The 17,001-nt window shown below is 38.2% G+C and overlaps 3 protein-coding genes across 6 annotated transcripts; 2 read left to right on the plus strand and 1 right to left on the minus strand.

Annotated features, from left to right (window-relative positions):
- Positions 1–553: 553 nt before the first annotated feature.
- Positions 554–892, minus strand: LOC103996428 (uncharacterized). Its single transcript, XM_009417349.2, has one exon. It carries the CDS (start codon positions 890–892, stop codon positions 554–556), a length of 339 nt encoding a protein of 112 aa, XP_009415624.1.
- Positions 893–7,153: 6,261 nt separating this feature from the next.
- LOC103995710 (desiccation-related protein At2g46140) lies at positions 7,154–10,138 on the plus strand. Of its 3 annotated transcripts, XM_018830531.2 has the most exons (4): positions 7,173–7,468; positions 7,550–7,595; positions 7,836–8,773; positions 9,900–10,138. In XM_018830531.2, the coding sequence occupies exons 3-4, from the start codon at positions 7,838–7,840 to the stop codon at positions 9,903–9,905; spliced, it is 942 nt and encodes a 313-aa protein (XP_018686076.2). In that variant the 5' UTR covers positions 7,173–7,468; positions 7,550–7,595; positions 7,836–7,837; the 3' UTR covers positions 9,906–10,138. The 3 variants fall into 3 exon arrangements, with proteins under 3 accessions (XP_009414646.2, XP_009414647.2, XP_018686076.2); XM_009416371.3 differs by lacking the exon at positions 7,550–7,595 and having other exon boundaries at positions 7,154–7,468; XM_009416372.3 differs by lacking the exon at positions 7,550–7,595 and having other exon boundaries at positions 7,171–7,325.
- A 931-nt stretch (positions 10,139–11,069) lies between these two features.
- On the plus strand, positions 11,070–16,907 carry LOC135620248 (PHD finger protein ALFIN-LIKE 6-like). Of its 2 annotated transcripts, none has more exons than XM_065123061.1 (5): positions 11,070–11,410; positions 11,502–11,534; positions 14,232–14,460; positions 16,195–16,321; positions 16,406–16,907. In XM_065123061.1, the coding sequence occupies exons 1-5, from the start codon at positions 11,311–11,313 to the stop codon at positions 16,682–16,684; spliced, it is 768 nt and encodes a 255-aa protein (XP_064979133.1). In that variant the 5' UTR covers positions 11,070–11,310; the 3' UTR covers positions 16,685–16,907. The 2 variants fall into 2 exon arrangements, with proteins under 2 accessions (XP_064979133.1, XP_064979131.1); XM_065123059.1 differs by having other exon boundaries at positions 11,073–11,410; positions 16,403–16,907.
- Positions 16,908–17,001: the final 94 nt, after the last annotated feature.

Below are 17,001 nucleotides of genomic sequence, written 5' to 3' on the forward strand. Positions count from 1 at the left end.
AATTTTAGATCTCCAAATCAATCCGAAGGTTATTTGTATTTTTTAAAAGATAAGCGGTGAAATTTTTTACCTTTATTTATTTTTCTTTCCATAATTCATAATGTTAATATGCATCCTTCCAAATGCTGCTTATACACAATAATAACAACAACTACATGTGTGCGATATTTAATTTAGAAAATGAGATGCAGTGAACGAGACTTTCGTCGATGTAAAATGGTACAATCTTTCCTATATTTTCTCAAAAAGATTATTTTTTAGGCTTAAATTATTATTCTTATATTCCTTCAAAAGAGAGAGAGAGAGAGAGAGAGAGAGAGACAGAGCGAGAGAATGTCGTGCCAAAGAAATACTAAGTTGACCAATATTCCTCTGATTTGCCTTTCATGTCGATGTCGAGACTGCCATGTCTTATTGATACCAAGCAGACAAAAGCTTCATCCATGGATGAGTGAAGTGCTCATCCTTTATTACAGTATGTCCATGGGTACAGAGAAGTGAGAAGGAGAACACTACAAGAAGAGAGCTTCACAGGCACGCAGCACAAGCAACCTCATGCAACCTCCTCCGGTATCTCCCTCTTCCGCTTCGCCTCCTCCACCGTCACCGCCGCAGCCGGAGCGACGTTGGTGCTCGGCTGAGGCGGCGGCGCTTCCGGCCTCCCGTCCACGCAGGCGGCGCACTTCCGCTCGATCCACCCGTGGAGGTCGTAGTGCCCGTACCCGAGTATCGAGAGGCCGGAGCAGAGCCGCCCCACCAGCCCGGCCACCACCGCCAGCGCCACCACCCCCAACACCACCCCGATCACCGGCCCGATCGAGCCGCCCCCGCCGTGCGATCCCGAGGGCTCCGCGTACGCCGGCGGCGGCTGCTCACCGAACGGAAGCGACATGAGCGGTGCCCGACCGAATAGAACCCCAGGAAAGATCGGATTTTTATCGGTTTTCCCGAATTTCTAATGGGAAAACTCCAAGTGATGGTTTCTTCGATGCGGAAACGTCCACAAGATCGGATATTTAATGAGGAATTCCGCAAACAATCCAACCAAGATCGAAACCGACAAAACGATGGACGATCCCAAAGGATCTCTTGGGGTCTTCCGACGACGTTTAGCTTCAGGACGAAAGGAAAGTGAAGGAATGGGAAGGGGTCTGAAGCAGAGAGGTGCGGCTTCTGGAGACTCCCTTATTCACTGCGGTGCTGCGTTGACCGTACGGACTGCATGATGTCATAAGTTCTATTATTTTAGATGGTTTAATTATTATTAAATATTTAATCTTAATTCAACATAATTCGATCATATCTTACAAACAAGATTGCGTAATTTATGCAGCATCAGAGGGAATTCTTCCTCCTCCTCCTAAGGAGACTCTACGACATGAACAGATCATCATAAGAAGAGTTGTTTGGCTTTAAAGTTCATGAAATCTTCGATCAGTCGTTCGTACACATGCAATCTAATTCGCACCAGTAATGCATGAGAACATGCGGCTGAACCACCCAAACCTCGTCTGCTTGGCCAAGCGGCCACGTCCGCCGCCAACCCTCTTGGACGAGAAGTCCTCCAGTGAGCGGTGCCTCCTGTGGCGATTCTGCTCCTGATCGAAACTCCCGAGCTTGATCGGCGGCGGCCGGAGGAACCTCTGGGTGTTGTTGTCACCAAACCACTGCGAAGAACCGGTCGAGAGGGACCGGTAGTACTTGCGAGCCTTTCTTCTCTTGATCGCCCTGTAGATGTATGGGATCAGTCCTTCCATTCTTTTCTCTGGTGGAAGTGTTGAAGGTTCTGTCAAGCCTCTCATAAAGAGGGAGAAGAAATCTGAGTTGACTTTGGATCCGTCTTGAGTGAATCCCTATGCCGCATTCGCTTGCGGAACAAGAAATTGTTGTCAGGATAAAGATGGAAATCTCCTGTCACCAACTGTCATTAGAAAAGATCATGAATAAGATTAAACTGTCACATCCTAAATATTTTTTTATAGCATCATAACTATCTTTAGGAAGTATATTCAGAATCATATATATATATATATATATATATATATATATATATATATATATATATATATAAAATTTATTTATTAAATTATATATAAATAATCATATGTTTTATTAAGAAATATGGTGATATTAACTTAAAAATAAATTCAACTAATCTTACTTAAGCATAGAGGAGTGTATGCTCTTATTGGAATTGTCATTTTGAGATCATTATAAAAATAAAAAATAAAAAAGTACAATAACACTAAAAACCTCATTGTCAATTATAAAATAAATATAATCAAATATCAATTATCTCATGTAGCAAATACTCCCATAAGCACTATTCGGATGAAGAAACTTTATCATACAAGATTAATTTAAGTTCTCCTAATAACAGATGAGAATAAACTCGTATTGTTTCTCATCTATTAAAATATGAATATGTTCCTCCCAACAACGGATGGAGAAACTGTCTGTTGCCACGTTTGATGACTTGCTAATCCCTAAAGGGAATTACTTTACCTACCCTCGTAGGAAAACAATATCTAATACTGATCATGTCTATATCGGGATGGAAATAATATATTAAAATATTTCTTTTAAATATCATTAATATCAAATAATCTTAATTGATCCTTAATTGACTTGAACTATAGTTCAATCAGTCTAATTAAACTCAACTTAATTAGAACATATATAAATAGATCACTAATTTTCAAATCTAACTCAGTGTGTTTAAGCCCAAATCAAACAAAATAAAAATAATTGGCTAGATTGCATAATATTGGGTTAGGTTGGGTCAATTCATGCATTGGTCATGTGTACTACACATGACTACACATATACCACATCGGTTGAGCCAATTCATAACTGCATATGATTTCTCGTGTTAGATTGAACCGAGCAAGCCTATAGGCTGGGGCTTGACTTACTAGCAACGCCTAGCTTATTAATTGGGCTTGGCCTGTAGGTTATGACATGACTTATGAGATAAGCATGACCTGTTATTTGGTCTTAGCCCGTGGACTATGGCCTAATGTTGGGTGGAGCCTAGCATGTTGGTTGGGCTTGGCTTATTAATTGGCCTGGCCTATGGGCTACGGCCTAGCCTACTAGCCTATTGAATGATTTCAACTCAAATCCTAACTGATTCTTTCAATTTTGAATTACAATAAAATTATAACTAAGCATATATTCATTAGCAATAAGTTAATGAAACATAATAAATAATAATAAACTAAATGATAAAACTGTAAAATAATATTCTTAATCATGTATAAATAGAAAATAATCAAATATTATACATTCATATCATATGTATTTCTACTATTTTTATCTATTAAAATTTTAGAAATACATATGACATAAATAATTTTAACATGTTTTAATCATAAAATAAAATTCTAAACATTTAAAATAATAAAAGAAGATATTAGAAAATTCATATAATATGTTTTAATCTAAAACTAAAATTTTTGATATTTAAAGAAATAAAAAATATTTGAAAACTACATATCATATATTTTAATTCAATAATAAAATTTTAATCATTTAAAGAAAATAAAAAATATATTTTTCAAGAAAAGCAAAGGAACTTACCTTTTAGGATGTAACTCCTCGTTTCTCACTGTTACGCTTAGCTTATCGAGAATCGAAAAAGAGGAATCCTTCCCCTTAAATAGGAGGAGATAAGTCATCCATATAAGGATTTTTTTTAATTTTTATATTTTTATTTAATATTTAATATTTATTTAATATTTATATTTATTTAATTTACTAACAAAAAGATATCACCCTACTTGAAATGTTATATAATTATTTCCTAAATCTCATTAGCAAAAATGAAAAATAAAAAATTATGCTTGAATTAGGGATTTGATTATATTTCTCTCCTCTTAAAGAAAATTTGGTCCTCAAGTTTAGTTTATCTCAAGAAAATATATAAAGAAACTACTCATTCTATCTTTATCTCTTTCCCAAGTTGTCTTGTTGTATGAATTGCGTTACCAATTGACCTTTATCAAATATATAACTTTATTCCTTAGAATATACTCTTTCCTTTGTAAGATTCGAATTGATTGTTTATGTGACATCATCTTTTAATTATATAAGTTGGTAATATATAACATAGGATAGATCTCTAATATATCTTTGGAGTATAGAGACGTGGAATCCATCTTAGATGCTACCCAAATCTATAGGTAATGCCAATATGAATGTTATAGGTTTGGTCTTATTTAAGATCTCAAATAAGCCAATGAATCTAATAACTAACTTTCGTCTTGCAACCATGTTTAGTTTTCTCATAGAAATAATAAATTATGAGAATTTAATTACTGAGAGTTCTTGCATATTGGTGTTTGAATTGTTTGCTGTTATCTTTTTTTGAGGGTCGATAATGTGATCCTCCATAGGTGCAATACTAAAATATTAATTTTAATCCTTTGCATGTTACACCATAGCTCGATTGAGCACTTAGTATATTTTAGTAGAATTAATAAGACTTTCTAATTGGTGGACAAAGTCTCCTCTCGTTTAATATTCATTAAAGGCGATATAATTAGTTTTATTAGATTTTATTTTTATACAGAATCATAATATATTTTCATAAATATATCCAAAATCAATCAAATAAATAAGCATTAAATCATCCAATTGAAGCGTTGACCCAAAGGATTGTATGATGTCATAAGTTTTATTATTTAGATGGTTTAATTATTTCTTTAAACTCATGTCCGAATTTTCCCAGTCATCAAATTTTCTTCGACTACAATTACAAATACTTTTTCTGTTTTTGCTTATATATTTAGATCTATTTGTTCCATCTCTAATTTTGACTTGGTCTTCTCCCAAAACCAAGAGTTGCTTGCATCGTTGAATGTTCATCATCGCACAGGTGATTTCAACAACCAACTTAATCTCAACTCAACATAATTCGATCATATCTTACAAACAAGATTGCATAATTTATGCAACATCAGAAGGAATTCTTCTTCCTCCTCCTCCTACTAAGGAGACTTTATGACATGAACAGATCATTATAAGAAGACTTGCATCGAAAGGTACATAAACACAACTTGTCTTCGAAGTTCATGAAATCTTCGATCATTCGTTCATATACATGCAATCTAATTCGCACCAGTGATGCATGAGAACATGCGGCTGCTCCCAAACCTCGTCTGCTTGGCCAAGCGGCCATGTCCGCCGCCAACCCTCTCGGGCGAGAAGTCCTCCAGCGAGCGGTGCCTCCTGTGGCCATTCTGGTCCTCATGGAAACTCCCGAGCTTGATCGGCGCCGGCCGGAGGAATCTCTGGGTGTTGGGGTCGCCAAACCACTGCGAAGAACCGGTCGAGAGGGACCGGTAGTACTTGCGAGCCTTTCTTCTCTTGATCGCCCTGTAGATGTATGGGATCAGCCCTTCCATTCTTTTCTCGGTTGGAAGAGTTTGAAGGTTCTGCCAAGCCTCTTATAAGGAGGGAGAAGAAAGCTGAGTTGACTTTGGTTCCTTCTTGAGTTAATCCGTATGCCACATTCGCTGGCAGAACAAGAAATTGCTGTCAGGATAAAGATGGAAATCTCCTGTCACCCACCGTCATTAGAAAAGATCATGAAGAAGATCAAACAATGAAACAGTCAATCACTTGGCGTATAATAATCACCCAGACGAGAAATGAGCTCTTGGAGTCTCCCTCTTGATGAAGCTTGCTTCATGCCGTCTCAACACTGCTGTTCTCATCATTGGTGGCTCGGGGTAGCGGGTTTCCATGGTCCTGAAGGGACAGAGCCGTGCATGAACAAGCCTCCTTGGTCACCTAACTCTTCACTGATCACCAACTCTGTTTCTTCAGACCCATGGCTCCACATTAGAATTCCATGGAAGGTGCAATAAATTAGTCAAGCAAAGTGATCTAATCCTTTCCGATGTGGATTTCTTTCCACGCTCAGCTGAAAATAGAATGCGGACAGTAGCAGGTCTACAGATTAATCAGCCATCAGGTGGAAGAAGCTGACCGCCTTATCACTCGAGTCAAAGAAGCTGAAAAGCGTGAGTCGAAACAAAGTGACCTGAAACAGATGCATCAGTCAAAGTAAATGATCTCCTCCTTCAAGCCTGCTTGATGAAACTTCCAGTCACAAGTCTTTCATCTTAGTTTGTATTTGCTTACATCTAAGCAGGTCAAGACAGTTTGCAGTGTGAATTCAGCAACTGATGAATTCATGATATATCAGGTTGACATCAAACCTCCTTGGAAATTTCCAACCGTAGTTAATTTGCAAGTTGGATGTTTATTATGCAAACAAAGTAGATTGTGCACCTGGAGATGCTACAGATCTTGTTTATTCAAAGGATATCTTGATGGTACTGACTAAATTCAATGAGTACATGAACCTGGCACTAAAGCTATCCAGTTCAAGGAACAAGTTGACATGGTAGTTTCATATGGTAATTTAATTTCACCCACAGGAAGAGCTAATGGTTTTTTGTTTTGGTCACTGGTTTCCTGAAAGCTCTTTGCTGTGGATGTGGTTTTGCTGTCTTCTCTCTAGTAGAACTTTATTGGCAGTGACAGTGTTCACTGATCTGTGTTTCATGTGGACTTTGATCATGCAAGAAATTAAATTAAAAATGTTTAACTTATATCGATTCGAAAACTTCATTAAATAAAATCGTATCAAAAATATATTTAACTTAAAAAATATACAAAAGCGTAATGATAAATTTACAATATAAATAAAAAATATAAAGTAAATACAAACCAGATTTTATAATGGTTCGATCATTCCGTACGTCTATTCTGGATTCCTAGATCATCGACTTTCACTATCGATCTTCTTTCTAACGGACAATGATCAATTACCCTTACAACTTTTTGGATAGAACTTTTACATCTCTCTCTTTCAAACCTCATTACTCCCATCAAAACCTTCCAACTCTAAGAGGAAGTACAACACTTTTTTAAGTATATTTTGTCATAGATTTATAGAATAATTTCAAAATTATTTATTTTGCTGTTGCAGAAATTGATCATAACATCCACATGGGAAAACCCGGTCCAATTGGGGCATATACCTTTCGACCGGTAAAGTATCATGCGGTTCGTGGGATCAATGGTTCATGACACGAATCACGATGAACTCGTTTCTTCGACGCTGCAATAGCTGTGTCTTCGCCCACGGCATTAGTCGTCCCGCGTTCTTGCCGGGGTTGCTAACGACGTGCAGAGCACGTGCCGAGATCGAGCTTACACGTGGAGCGAAAGGCACCGCGCTCCCCCCATCGCACCGCCGCGCGTGTCGCACCGCCGTGACCTCTGCGTCGTTTCCGCGTGGTCATCATCAGGTACTGCTGGCACCCGATCTTCTTCTCCTTGCTCCCTCTAATTTCTCTCCAGTCGATCCTCGCCATCTCCATCCTCAGTCTGCCCAATCCGAGGCCAGAAAAGCAACAGATTGATCCCAGCTTTGCGTCTGTTCCTGATCTCGGTGCGTGATCGTTACTTGCCTTCTAGCTGTCTGTCAAATCTTTTGATCATCACTTTCTTTCATCTGTTATTCTGGAATTAGGTAAAATATACTGACGATCGTCGGGCGTATTGAACCGATCTTGAAGGTTCTGGATGATGTTACTCATCTCGTCATGCTTTTAGCTTCCAAGTGTTTCTTGGCGTCTGTTTTGGATGGATTTACCCTACCGATTTTGGATCTGAAAAGAAAATGAACTCATTTAAGTGCATCGTTTTGTTTCTTTATTTCTTTACGTTAGGATAAATGTTCTTTTTATGATTTAGATCTAATAATCGTCTGTCTTGAATTTAGTTTGTATTAGACGATCTTTTTCTTTATGTTTTAGGCATGGCATCCTCTGATGACCCAAGAGTTGTCGAAAGAGAAGCCAAGGAGAAAAAACATGAGAAAGATGAGGGGCATGAAGAAAAAGGGGTTTTTTTCGACAAAGTGAAGGACTTCATTGAGGATGTTGGTGAGAAAATTGAGGAGGCGATAGGCTTCGGGAAGCCAACTGCCGATGTTGCTGCGGTCCATCTACCATGCATCAATCTGGAGAAGGCAGAGATTGTCGTTGATGTGCTGATCACGAACCCTAATCCCATCCCGATTCCCCTCATTGATATCAATTACTTGATCGAAAGTGATGGGAGGAAGCTGGTGTCTGGACTGATCCCTGATGCTGGTACGATACATGCGCATGGCTCTGAGACTGTCAAGATTCCGGTGACGTTAATATACGATGACATCAAGAGCACTTACCATGATATCAAGCCTGGAAGCATCATCCCTTACAGAGTCAAGGTTGATCTCATCGTGGATGTGCCGATTTTTGGGAGGATCACCCTGCCACTGGAGAAGACTGGTGAGATTCCAGTACCATACAAGCCGGACATTGATGTTGAAAAGGTACACTTCGATAAGTTCTCCTTTGAGGAGACAATGGCATCGCTGCACCTGAAGTTAGACAACAAGAATGACTTCGACCTGGGGCTCAATTCACTGGATTATGAATTTTGGCTCGCTGATATCAGCATTGCAAGTGCAGAGCTAAACAAATCGACAACGATTGAAAAGAATGGAACTACAACAATGGAGATTCCTTTCTCTTTTAGGCCAAAAGACTTCGGCTCTGCTCTTTGGGATATGATTAGAGGAAGGGGTACTGGTTATTCTATGAAAGGAAACATCGATGTAAACACTCCATTTGGACACATGAAGTTGCCAATCAGCAAAGAGGGTGGAAGCACTCGCCTTAAGAAGGGAGATGATGATGATGGCGAGGTAAGTTAGCTTAGTTGTCATCCTTTTCCCCTTAAAAGACACTTATATGTGTATGTGTGACTAATTTCAACGATGGACTGCATCTGCTTGTTGATTTTGTTAGACATATACATGTTAGTGCTAAAATATCACTAGCTGTTGATGAGTAGTACTTATGTGAACTGTCAACATGAAAATAGTTGTCATGTTTTGAATGCTTCTTCCTGGACATTTTTTGTTGTTTGGTGCAAAGCCTGTTGAGAGCAGTCTGTGCACTAGCTGACATAGGCAAAAAGAGAGAAAGAATTCTAGCAGTTAATGTAAGAAAATTTACAACCTTGTGTAGTAAAGCGTCTTGCGTGATATCTTCAAGATGACATATATAATTGGTAATAGATTTCAAGGACATGAGTAAAACACTTACATTACAGAAGCTTTACATCTGAACTGACTTCTTGTGTTTGTTGGTTTGAAAATTATTTGTTAAAGATAGACCAACCAAAAAAGATGAAACACTGAGATATATAATTAATGAAGAATGATACTCATCTAGGTATGACAAAAAGGATATGAGATCAAATGCTAGCATTTTTTGTCTTTCATTTTTGTTCTCTAAGACACATTCACTATAAATACCATAACAGATTTAGCATTTTAGGTTTTGCGGGACACCTTAGTTTGTTAGTACATGCATCAACCAAGATCTTAAAATGATAGCTTTTTGAAGTGGCTATATAGAATTTGTCCTCAAGACAAGTGGAATGTTTGTGAGGATGGTATTTAGCTGATACTTATCCAACATTACAATGCGCAAGGATATGGATTCTTACAGTTAGATAAGATCATGCGAACCAGAGAAAACTTCAAACTTCATGACTTACAACTAATGCAGATTATTTGTGTACTAAATCTTTTCTGTGTCAACAACTGATGTTCCTCTTGCTAGAGATTGCTTTCCATAGAAGATAATTCATTATCAGATGGTGCTTCTGATCCTCGGCTTCTTTCTTAAGGAACAACTAAATTTCTAAAATGAACAGAAACAGATGGCATCTTTTACCAAAACATCAGTTCTGCAAGTCCATGCATCGTCTCCTTGTTTGACTGGCTGATTTGTTGCTAACCTTCCTGTAATACCTTTATGCAGGATTAGAGCAGAGGTGTGGAAGATTTGCAGTTAAGATGAATTGAGATGTGAAAGTAGATCAATATATAGCTGTATTTCCGGCCATATATGAGTTCTGTAAAAATCATGTCCCTTGTCTTGTCCTGTTCTGGTATTTCTACCCACTTCAGGGATGGTATTTTGGCCCTTATCCCTGTCAAGAACTGCTGTTTATTAGCTAATAAGCTGCTCTTATATAGTCTGCTCCTACTTTTTGCTCAGACTGGGCTTTACGGAGTTTGTAGCATGCATAAACTGTTGTGTAATGTTTACCCACGTGTTATGATAAAAATACGTAAAAGAATAACAGGGTAAAAGAGGATGAGGACGACGACCACAGAGCAAATACATTGAGAGGAAGAGAGTCATAGATATAATATGATTTCTTTGTCGATTATAAAATATTAAGTATATTAATGAGAGAATATTCACTCGATACATGCATTTAGCACATCCACAATTTTTAACTGATGAAAGTTTCATGTGTCAAATATCGATCGACACAAATAACAGCCATAAAACAAAGATCAGTCGTATAGAAACACCATCTCCCTCATTTTCTCTTAAAGAAATTAGTCGGGGCCCAAAAATGTTCCGAGATTCGTGACCGGTGATGCAACGGACGGATGGCTCAGTCGGTAAAGTTCCACGTAGGATCTAATGGCGTGACCGCGCCGGGTAACGATTGGTGCTCTCGTGTTACCCGTGCTTGCAAACCAACACGTGCAATAGCAACGCGACCAGCAGGCGCGATTGCAGGCTGCCACGCAACGGGCTCCACAACCAGATCAAGTTACAGTGGAGGTAGATGGGACGGGTACATGAAACCAGGTAACCGGGTCTCTGGTCTTACTTAAACAGAGAGCTCAGAACCAGATCACTGGTCACCTCCCCTAACCGGTAAGTTGACCGGCCGACGTTGCACATTGGAACGGAGCAACGCTTCGAGTACTCCATTCTTAACCAGGTTCGTTTTCCCTGCCACAAATTAAGTCCGATCTGGGTTTTCCTTCAATCAAAAGAAAGGTAAACGAACGTGTCGGTGGTTGAAGGATTGCGACCATTATATATCTTCCGCTGGAAGACAATAGTAACAGAAATGGAGCTCCGAACCGCACCCAACTAATATTAATTCCAAAACCCCCAACCAAACACAAAACTCTCTCTCCCTCTCTCTCTCTCTCTCTCTCTCTCTCGTAATTGAGCCGGGAGTTGAATCTCTCCATCGCTCCAAGTCTCCCACCCTAATCTAATCTTCTCGTCGATGAAATCAAAGCCCTAGTCTCTCTCCTCACTGGAGCCCTTTCTCCGTCATCTCGTGGACTATATCCCGCTTGAATCATTGTTTCGTGGCCTCGATTTCTCTGCCGTTGGCTTGTACCCGATTCGAGCCATGGAGGGTGGCGGAGGGCCTCACAGTTCTCGCACCGCGGAGGAGGTCTTCCGCGACTTCAGAGGCCGGAGAGCCGGCATGATCAAGGCGCTCACAACCGGTTCTTATCGTTTCGTTTTTACGGACGTGCTGCACTTGTTGGTGCTTTTCCTCGAAATTAATGTGTTTAATTGCTGCTTCTGGTGGTGCAGATGTCGAGAAGTTCTACCAGCTGTGCGATCCAGGTGAAACGGTCGCCCCTTTCTTTGGTTTATACTCTTTGGTTAGGGTTACGCCTCTCGGTTTTGTTAGATCCATGGTTTGGTCCTCGATTTCTAGTGGCTTCACTCGATTTATCAGATAATTTGGTGATGAATGATTAATGGAATTTCATGTTGTTTTGTTTGTCGGTCTAGTGGTAATTGGTATATTACGTTAGTTTGTTGTGCATTTCCTGTAGTTGGTCAAAGTTACTCGCATTGTATCACTTAGTTGATGTCCAGATCAGTTTATATAGAGTTTACTAAGGCCTAGCTTGCATAGGAAAATAGTTGCTTGAGTTAAACATAAACAGAAGGCATATTTGAAGGATTTGGCTAGTGGACAGGAAAACTCAACTATGATAGCCAGTTTTGTTTAGTCTTCTGTGTTACCCTTGTCCCATCTTTTTCAGTTTATATAGAGTTATCCAAGACCTCGCTTGCGTAAGAAAATTGTTGATTGAGTTAAATATAAACAGAAGGCATACAATCAGGATTTGGCTAGTGGACAGAAAAACTCACCTATGATAGTCAAATTTGCTTAGTCTTCTGTGTTATCCTCGTCCCATCTATTTCATTTCTTGTTTTTCTCCCTTATTTAGTCTTCTTTCTTTCTCTACATATATGGCAACAACTATTTCACTATTATTTACAGTCTAAAGAATCATCAGGTCATACCTAGAATTAGTTGAATATGATTTGTTTCATTTCATCATACTTATTTTCTATTAATAATTAATACGGTCCTGCTGCTTCACTTAAAAGCAGTTCATTGTTTTTATCTATTATTCAGATAAATGGATGTTGAATGATTGGAATTTGTTTGTTTTCATCTCTGCTTGCTTTGCTTGGTGGAATGTATCTGTTAACCTATTGTGCATACCCTGTAATTAATCTTGCTTTTGACTAAAATCAGACTCTCTTGAGGATGTTGATGGTTAGGCCAATTTTAGGCACTTTGAGGGGCTTTGTTGTTTCTCATCATTTTGTTTGTGTATTGCTAGAATGATATTCTAATTGAGAATGTTCCATTTAGAGATGCATTGCTACCCTTTGGTACCTATGATTGCAATTGAAGTTGCTTTTGTTTGGTCTCATTCAATTGGAACATTTTCTTGATGTTTGGAAATGCTGCATAATGGTGGTGTTTGAATTTATCATCACATTTGCGGAATAGTAGTCGATTTTTTAGATATTGAATTTTAAAATTATTTTTATTGGTCAAATTTGATCCAACCAACCTGATTTGATTTATCCTACTGATCCTGCTGGATTGTCAACTTGCTGATCCCAATACTAATGCCAAATTTTGGGAACTATTGTCAATATTTCTATCCAAGTACAACCTCTTATTAATCAGGTAATCTAGTAAATCATTTTTACCACAAACCTCCTTAAAAGAGTAAATTTATAAGCATGATTGAGATGGGTCTGGGAGGGTATAATTAACTCATCCTTGAGTCAACTTAATCAATTACACATTCTGATCACTGACTCCTAGTCATGTTTTACTCATATTGACATGATTTAACCCATATTATCAACCAAACACGGCATGATTAATATGTAAATCTGATTACAACACATTTAACATGTTAACCTGATTATTGAATTGGTCAATCAGGTTGCTGTGGTCAAGAACATTACATTGGTTTATGCCATAAACCCATTTAAGCTCAACCACAATATGCTTTTATTGTCAGGTGTGTGACAAGCAGAGTCTGTCTAGGGCTGTTACCAATAAGATCCCACAAGTACCAGGATACAAATCTGATTTGAGAAACAACATCTGAGCTGGAAGCAGGGAAAATAGCTTAAGAAATCATTACAAGTTAAAACAAGTAATAAATGACAACATGTACAAAATAACTACTATATGAGTTGGACTGTGTTAAAATACTATATAATATACATTATTGTTATAAGATTTTGGTTGTTTATGTTGATACATTTCTTTTTTCTTCCAATAATTAATAGTAATGCACAATTTTGTATACAAAAGGGAAGGATGCAATTCATAGATAGAGGTAGCATAACTGCTGATATGATAGTTGTGAGTTTCTCAATGACCATGGGTGTCCTATTGAATTGGTTTGAACAAGCGTCAAGTATCCCACAAACCTTGAAAAGGGACAATATTAATTAATTGAGTATTATCATAAATTACAGAAAGCTAACAATGAGAATTAACTGAAAATCACATGAAAGAATTGGAAAACTGATCAACAGATACATTTCAATTGAAGTTACTGAATAACAATCAAAGTAGACTAGTTTACTGAAACGTAAAACCAATTATGTCAAATGTGAACTAAACTAATTCCAAGTTGCATCAAATACTTGGTATAACTATATGTTCTCAATAATTTCTGATTCTTCTGCCATTTTTCTTTTCGAATGGACCTTGAATTACTGCATGTTGTAGTATCAATACAAACATTTAAAGTAATCTTCCGTTAGAACAATTTACCCCTTTGATATCTGAGTTGTCTTCTACAATTACAATCCATTCCGTATGATATACTATTGTCAGCTTTTCCTTTTAGATATGTAGAAGAGCTTTGCGTCAGGATATTCCTCGGTGTTTTCTGGAACTTATGTTGATAACCACATACTTTAGCATGTATTGTTTAGTTAACAAAGTGTTAAATGTGACTGCTTATGATTTGATTATATTTGCAGAAAAGGAGAACTTATGTCTTTATGGGCTTCCTAACGAGACTTGGGAAGTAACCTTGCCTGCTGAGGAAGTACCTCCAGAACTTCCTGAGCCAGCCTTGGGAATTAACTTTGCCAGAGATGGCATGGAAGAAAAGGACTGGCTTGCCCTAGTTGCAGTCCACAGTGATGCATGGTTACTTGCTGTTGCCTTCTATTTTGGGGCACGCTTTGGATTTGATAAGGAATCCAGGTAAGGTTTATCTGGTTTGAGCTATGGAAAGTCACTTTAGCAATGATGCCTTTGTCGTCAACTTAACAATGTTGCCTTTATCACTTTCTGTTACTTTGTTCTTATTAGCAAGTTCCAAATGTTGTTGATCTGTTCAGTATGAATTTAGTAATTAATCTATTCCTTCCAAAGTCAGATGCACATCAAGTTAAGTAGCTTTTCTTAATTATGTTATACTTTAACCATATAAGCAAGAACATCTGCTTGTTTGCTTTGACATCTGTAAGATTGAGAATTTTTATATAGTTGTACTACGTGGTTGATCTTTGTAGTTTGCTAAACCCACATATGAAAAAATTGCCTAAATTCGTGTGGTTTCGGTTGTCTTAGCCTTATCAAAAGTGTTGAGGGTTAAATTAATCCTTTGGAGTTAAGGGTTAAATGAACCTTGTCAAAATGAGTTCCATTTCAATAATGCAGAACATAATAGCCCAAGAAAATGATTGGTTAAACCAAGGTTCGTAATACCGTACCGTACTAGTATTTCGACTTGGGCTCGGTACCGGTATGGTACGGTATACCGAGCGATACACCCAGGTGCGTCGACTACACTGCTACAGTACTACAGTACACTCGGACCGGTAACAGGCGGTCCGCGTACCGACAACCTGTCGGACCGGTACGTACTGCCCGTACCGGGCAGTACGGTTCGGTACGGCAGACCCTGGGTTAAACGACGCTTGGTATTCTGTTTTTGTTTTTCCTGATATAAAATAACCCATTCCTCTTGAACCCAAACCAAATGCAGCCTAGCTTCAAGTTACGTAGAGATTCAAAAGAAACAACTTTCTAGCCTACCCCATCTTTTACACCATGTTGTTCATGGAGATGGTATGCTAACAAGTCTAAATTTGTAGGAGGTAATGTTATGTAGTTGGTTCACTTTCAAAATTCGTGTATTGTGGTCTCAGTGCAGTGTTGATATGGACTGTAAAAGTGCATATAATTTTGCCTTCATTGCTTTCTTTTTAACTTGTCATCTCAACTTCAATGAATTAATTACTTTTTCACAAAAATAGAAACAGTATTAAGAAAAAAGGGTCAGTTCTGCTTTTGTTTATATATAGTGCATCTGAGACACCCGTGACTTGCTGCAAAGTTGCCCCAAGTTCTTTAAATGGCTGTTGCCGGTGAATGTGACTAGAGCAACTCTTCTGTTTTCTTTCCATTATTTTTTGTGCAGTGAAGCCAGGCTTTACAACTAATTATCCTGATAGAACCTTGCCTGTCAACTAGAGCAAATAATTCTGGACCATTATGCCCTATTGTATATTTTGTGAAATACACATAGATGGACAACAATCTGCTATGTAAGGCCCTGGATTTATTTGCTTTATAACATTGAAATTAATTGTTGCTATTAGGCTTTATGAATTTAGAGTATATGCATATAGCTATCAGAACTTATGATTGCTTGGGTTTACATGGTTGCAGACTCTGGTTGTTTTGATACCTGGCTTTTCAGTTGCTATGAGAGTGTTTTTTATTCATACATGGCATATATTTTATCATATGTTTCTGATAAGTACTTGAACTCTGCTGTGGCTCTCTCCTTGTTGGAGTTACTGAATTATGGTGTTATACTATAGGATAGAATTTGTTTATCTGTATTTTTTAGCATTTTTAGAAGATTCCTTGTTAGGAAATTGGAAATTCATGATATCATTTTCCCCTGTGGTGTTGTAACTATCACAGGAGGCGGCTTTTCAATATGATTAACAATCTCCCCACCATATTTGAAGTTGTAACTGGAACTGCCAAGAAGCTGTCTAAGGAGAAGACCTCTAATAGCAGCAGCAAGAACAAGCCCAACTCAAAGACGGTAAATTCTTCTTACATCACGTTTTTATTCCTTCTTATTTTGTCTGTTTATTTGCAATATTTGCTGCCTGTATGTCTTCAGCAGTCGAGACCGGCTGAGTCCCAAACCAGGGCTTCAAAGATGCATTCTCCAAAAGAAGATGAAGATAGTGGTGCAGACGAGGAGGAGGAAGAAGAAGAGGATCACGAGAACACTCTATGTGGTGCATGTGGAGACAATTATGCCAATGATGAGTTTTGGATATGCTGTGACATGTGTGAAAGATGGTTCCACGGGAAGTGTGTCAGGATCACCCCTGCCCGAGCTGAGCACATCAAACAGTACAAGTGCCCAAGTTGCAGCAATAAGAGGGCAAGAGTATGAAACAAGCGTTTATTTTGGGTAATTTGCTAATTCTTCAATGACGTTAGAAAACAATTCCAAACAGCAGACATGCAAAGCCTGAGTTGTTTAGGTTCTAGACTTTTGTTTCTCGTGTCCTTGTTCACTATTTTGTTAGTCGTCTCTTTGAACGAGAGCTCGAGTGTGTGTGTGAGTGTGTTAGAGAATCTTTAATTTGCTTAATATAACTTGGTAGTTAATGTTAGGGGCTCAGATTTAGTGGTGTTGTATTTTTAAAATGAAAACTAAATTAGGATTAGTGTGGTGGTGATGAGAACCTTTGTTCTAATGTTTTTTCC

This window comes from Musa acuminata, chromosome BXJ2-8 (genome assembly GCF_036884655.1).
Source record: "Musa acuminata AAA Group cultivar baxijiao chromosome BXJ2-8, Cavendish_Baxijiao_AAA, whole genome shotgun sequence".
Classification (NCBI taxonomy): Eukaryota; Viridiplantae; Streptophyta; class Magnoliopsida; order Zingiberales; family Musaceae; genus Musa; species Musa acuminata.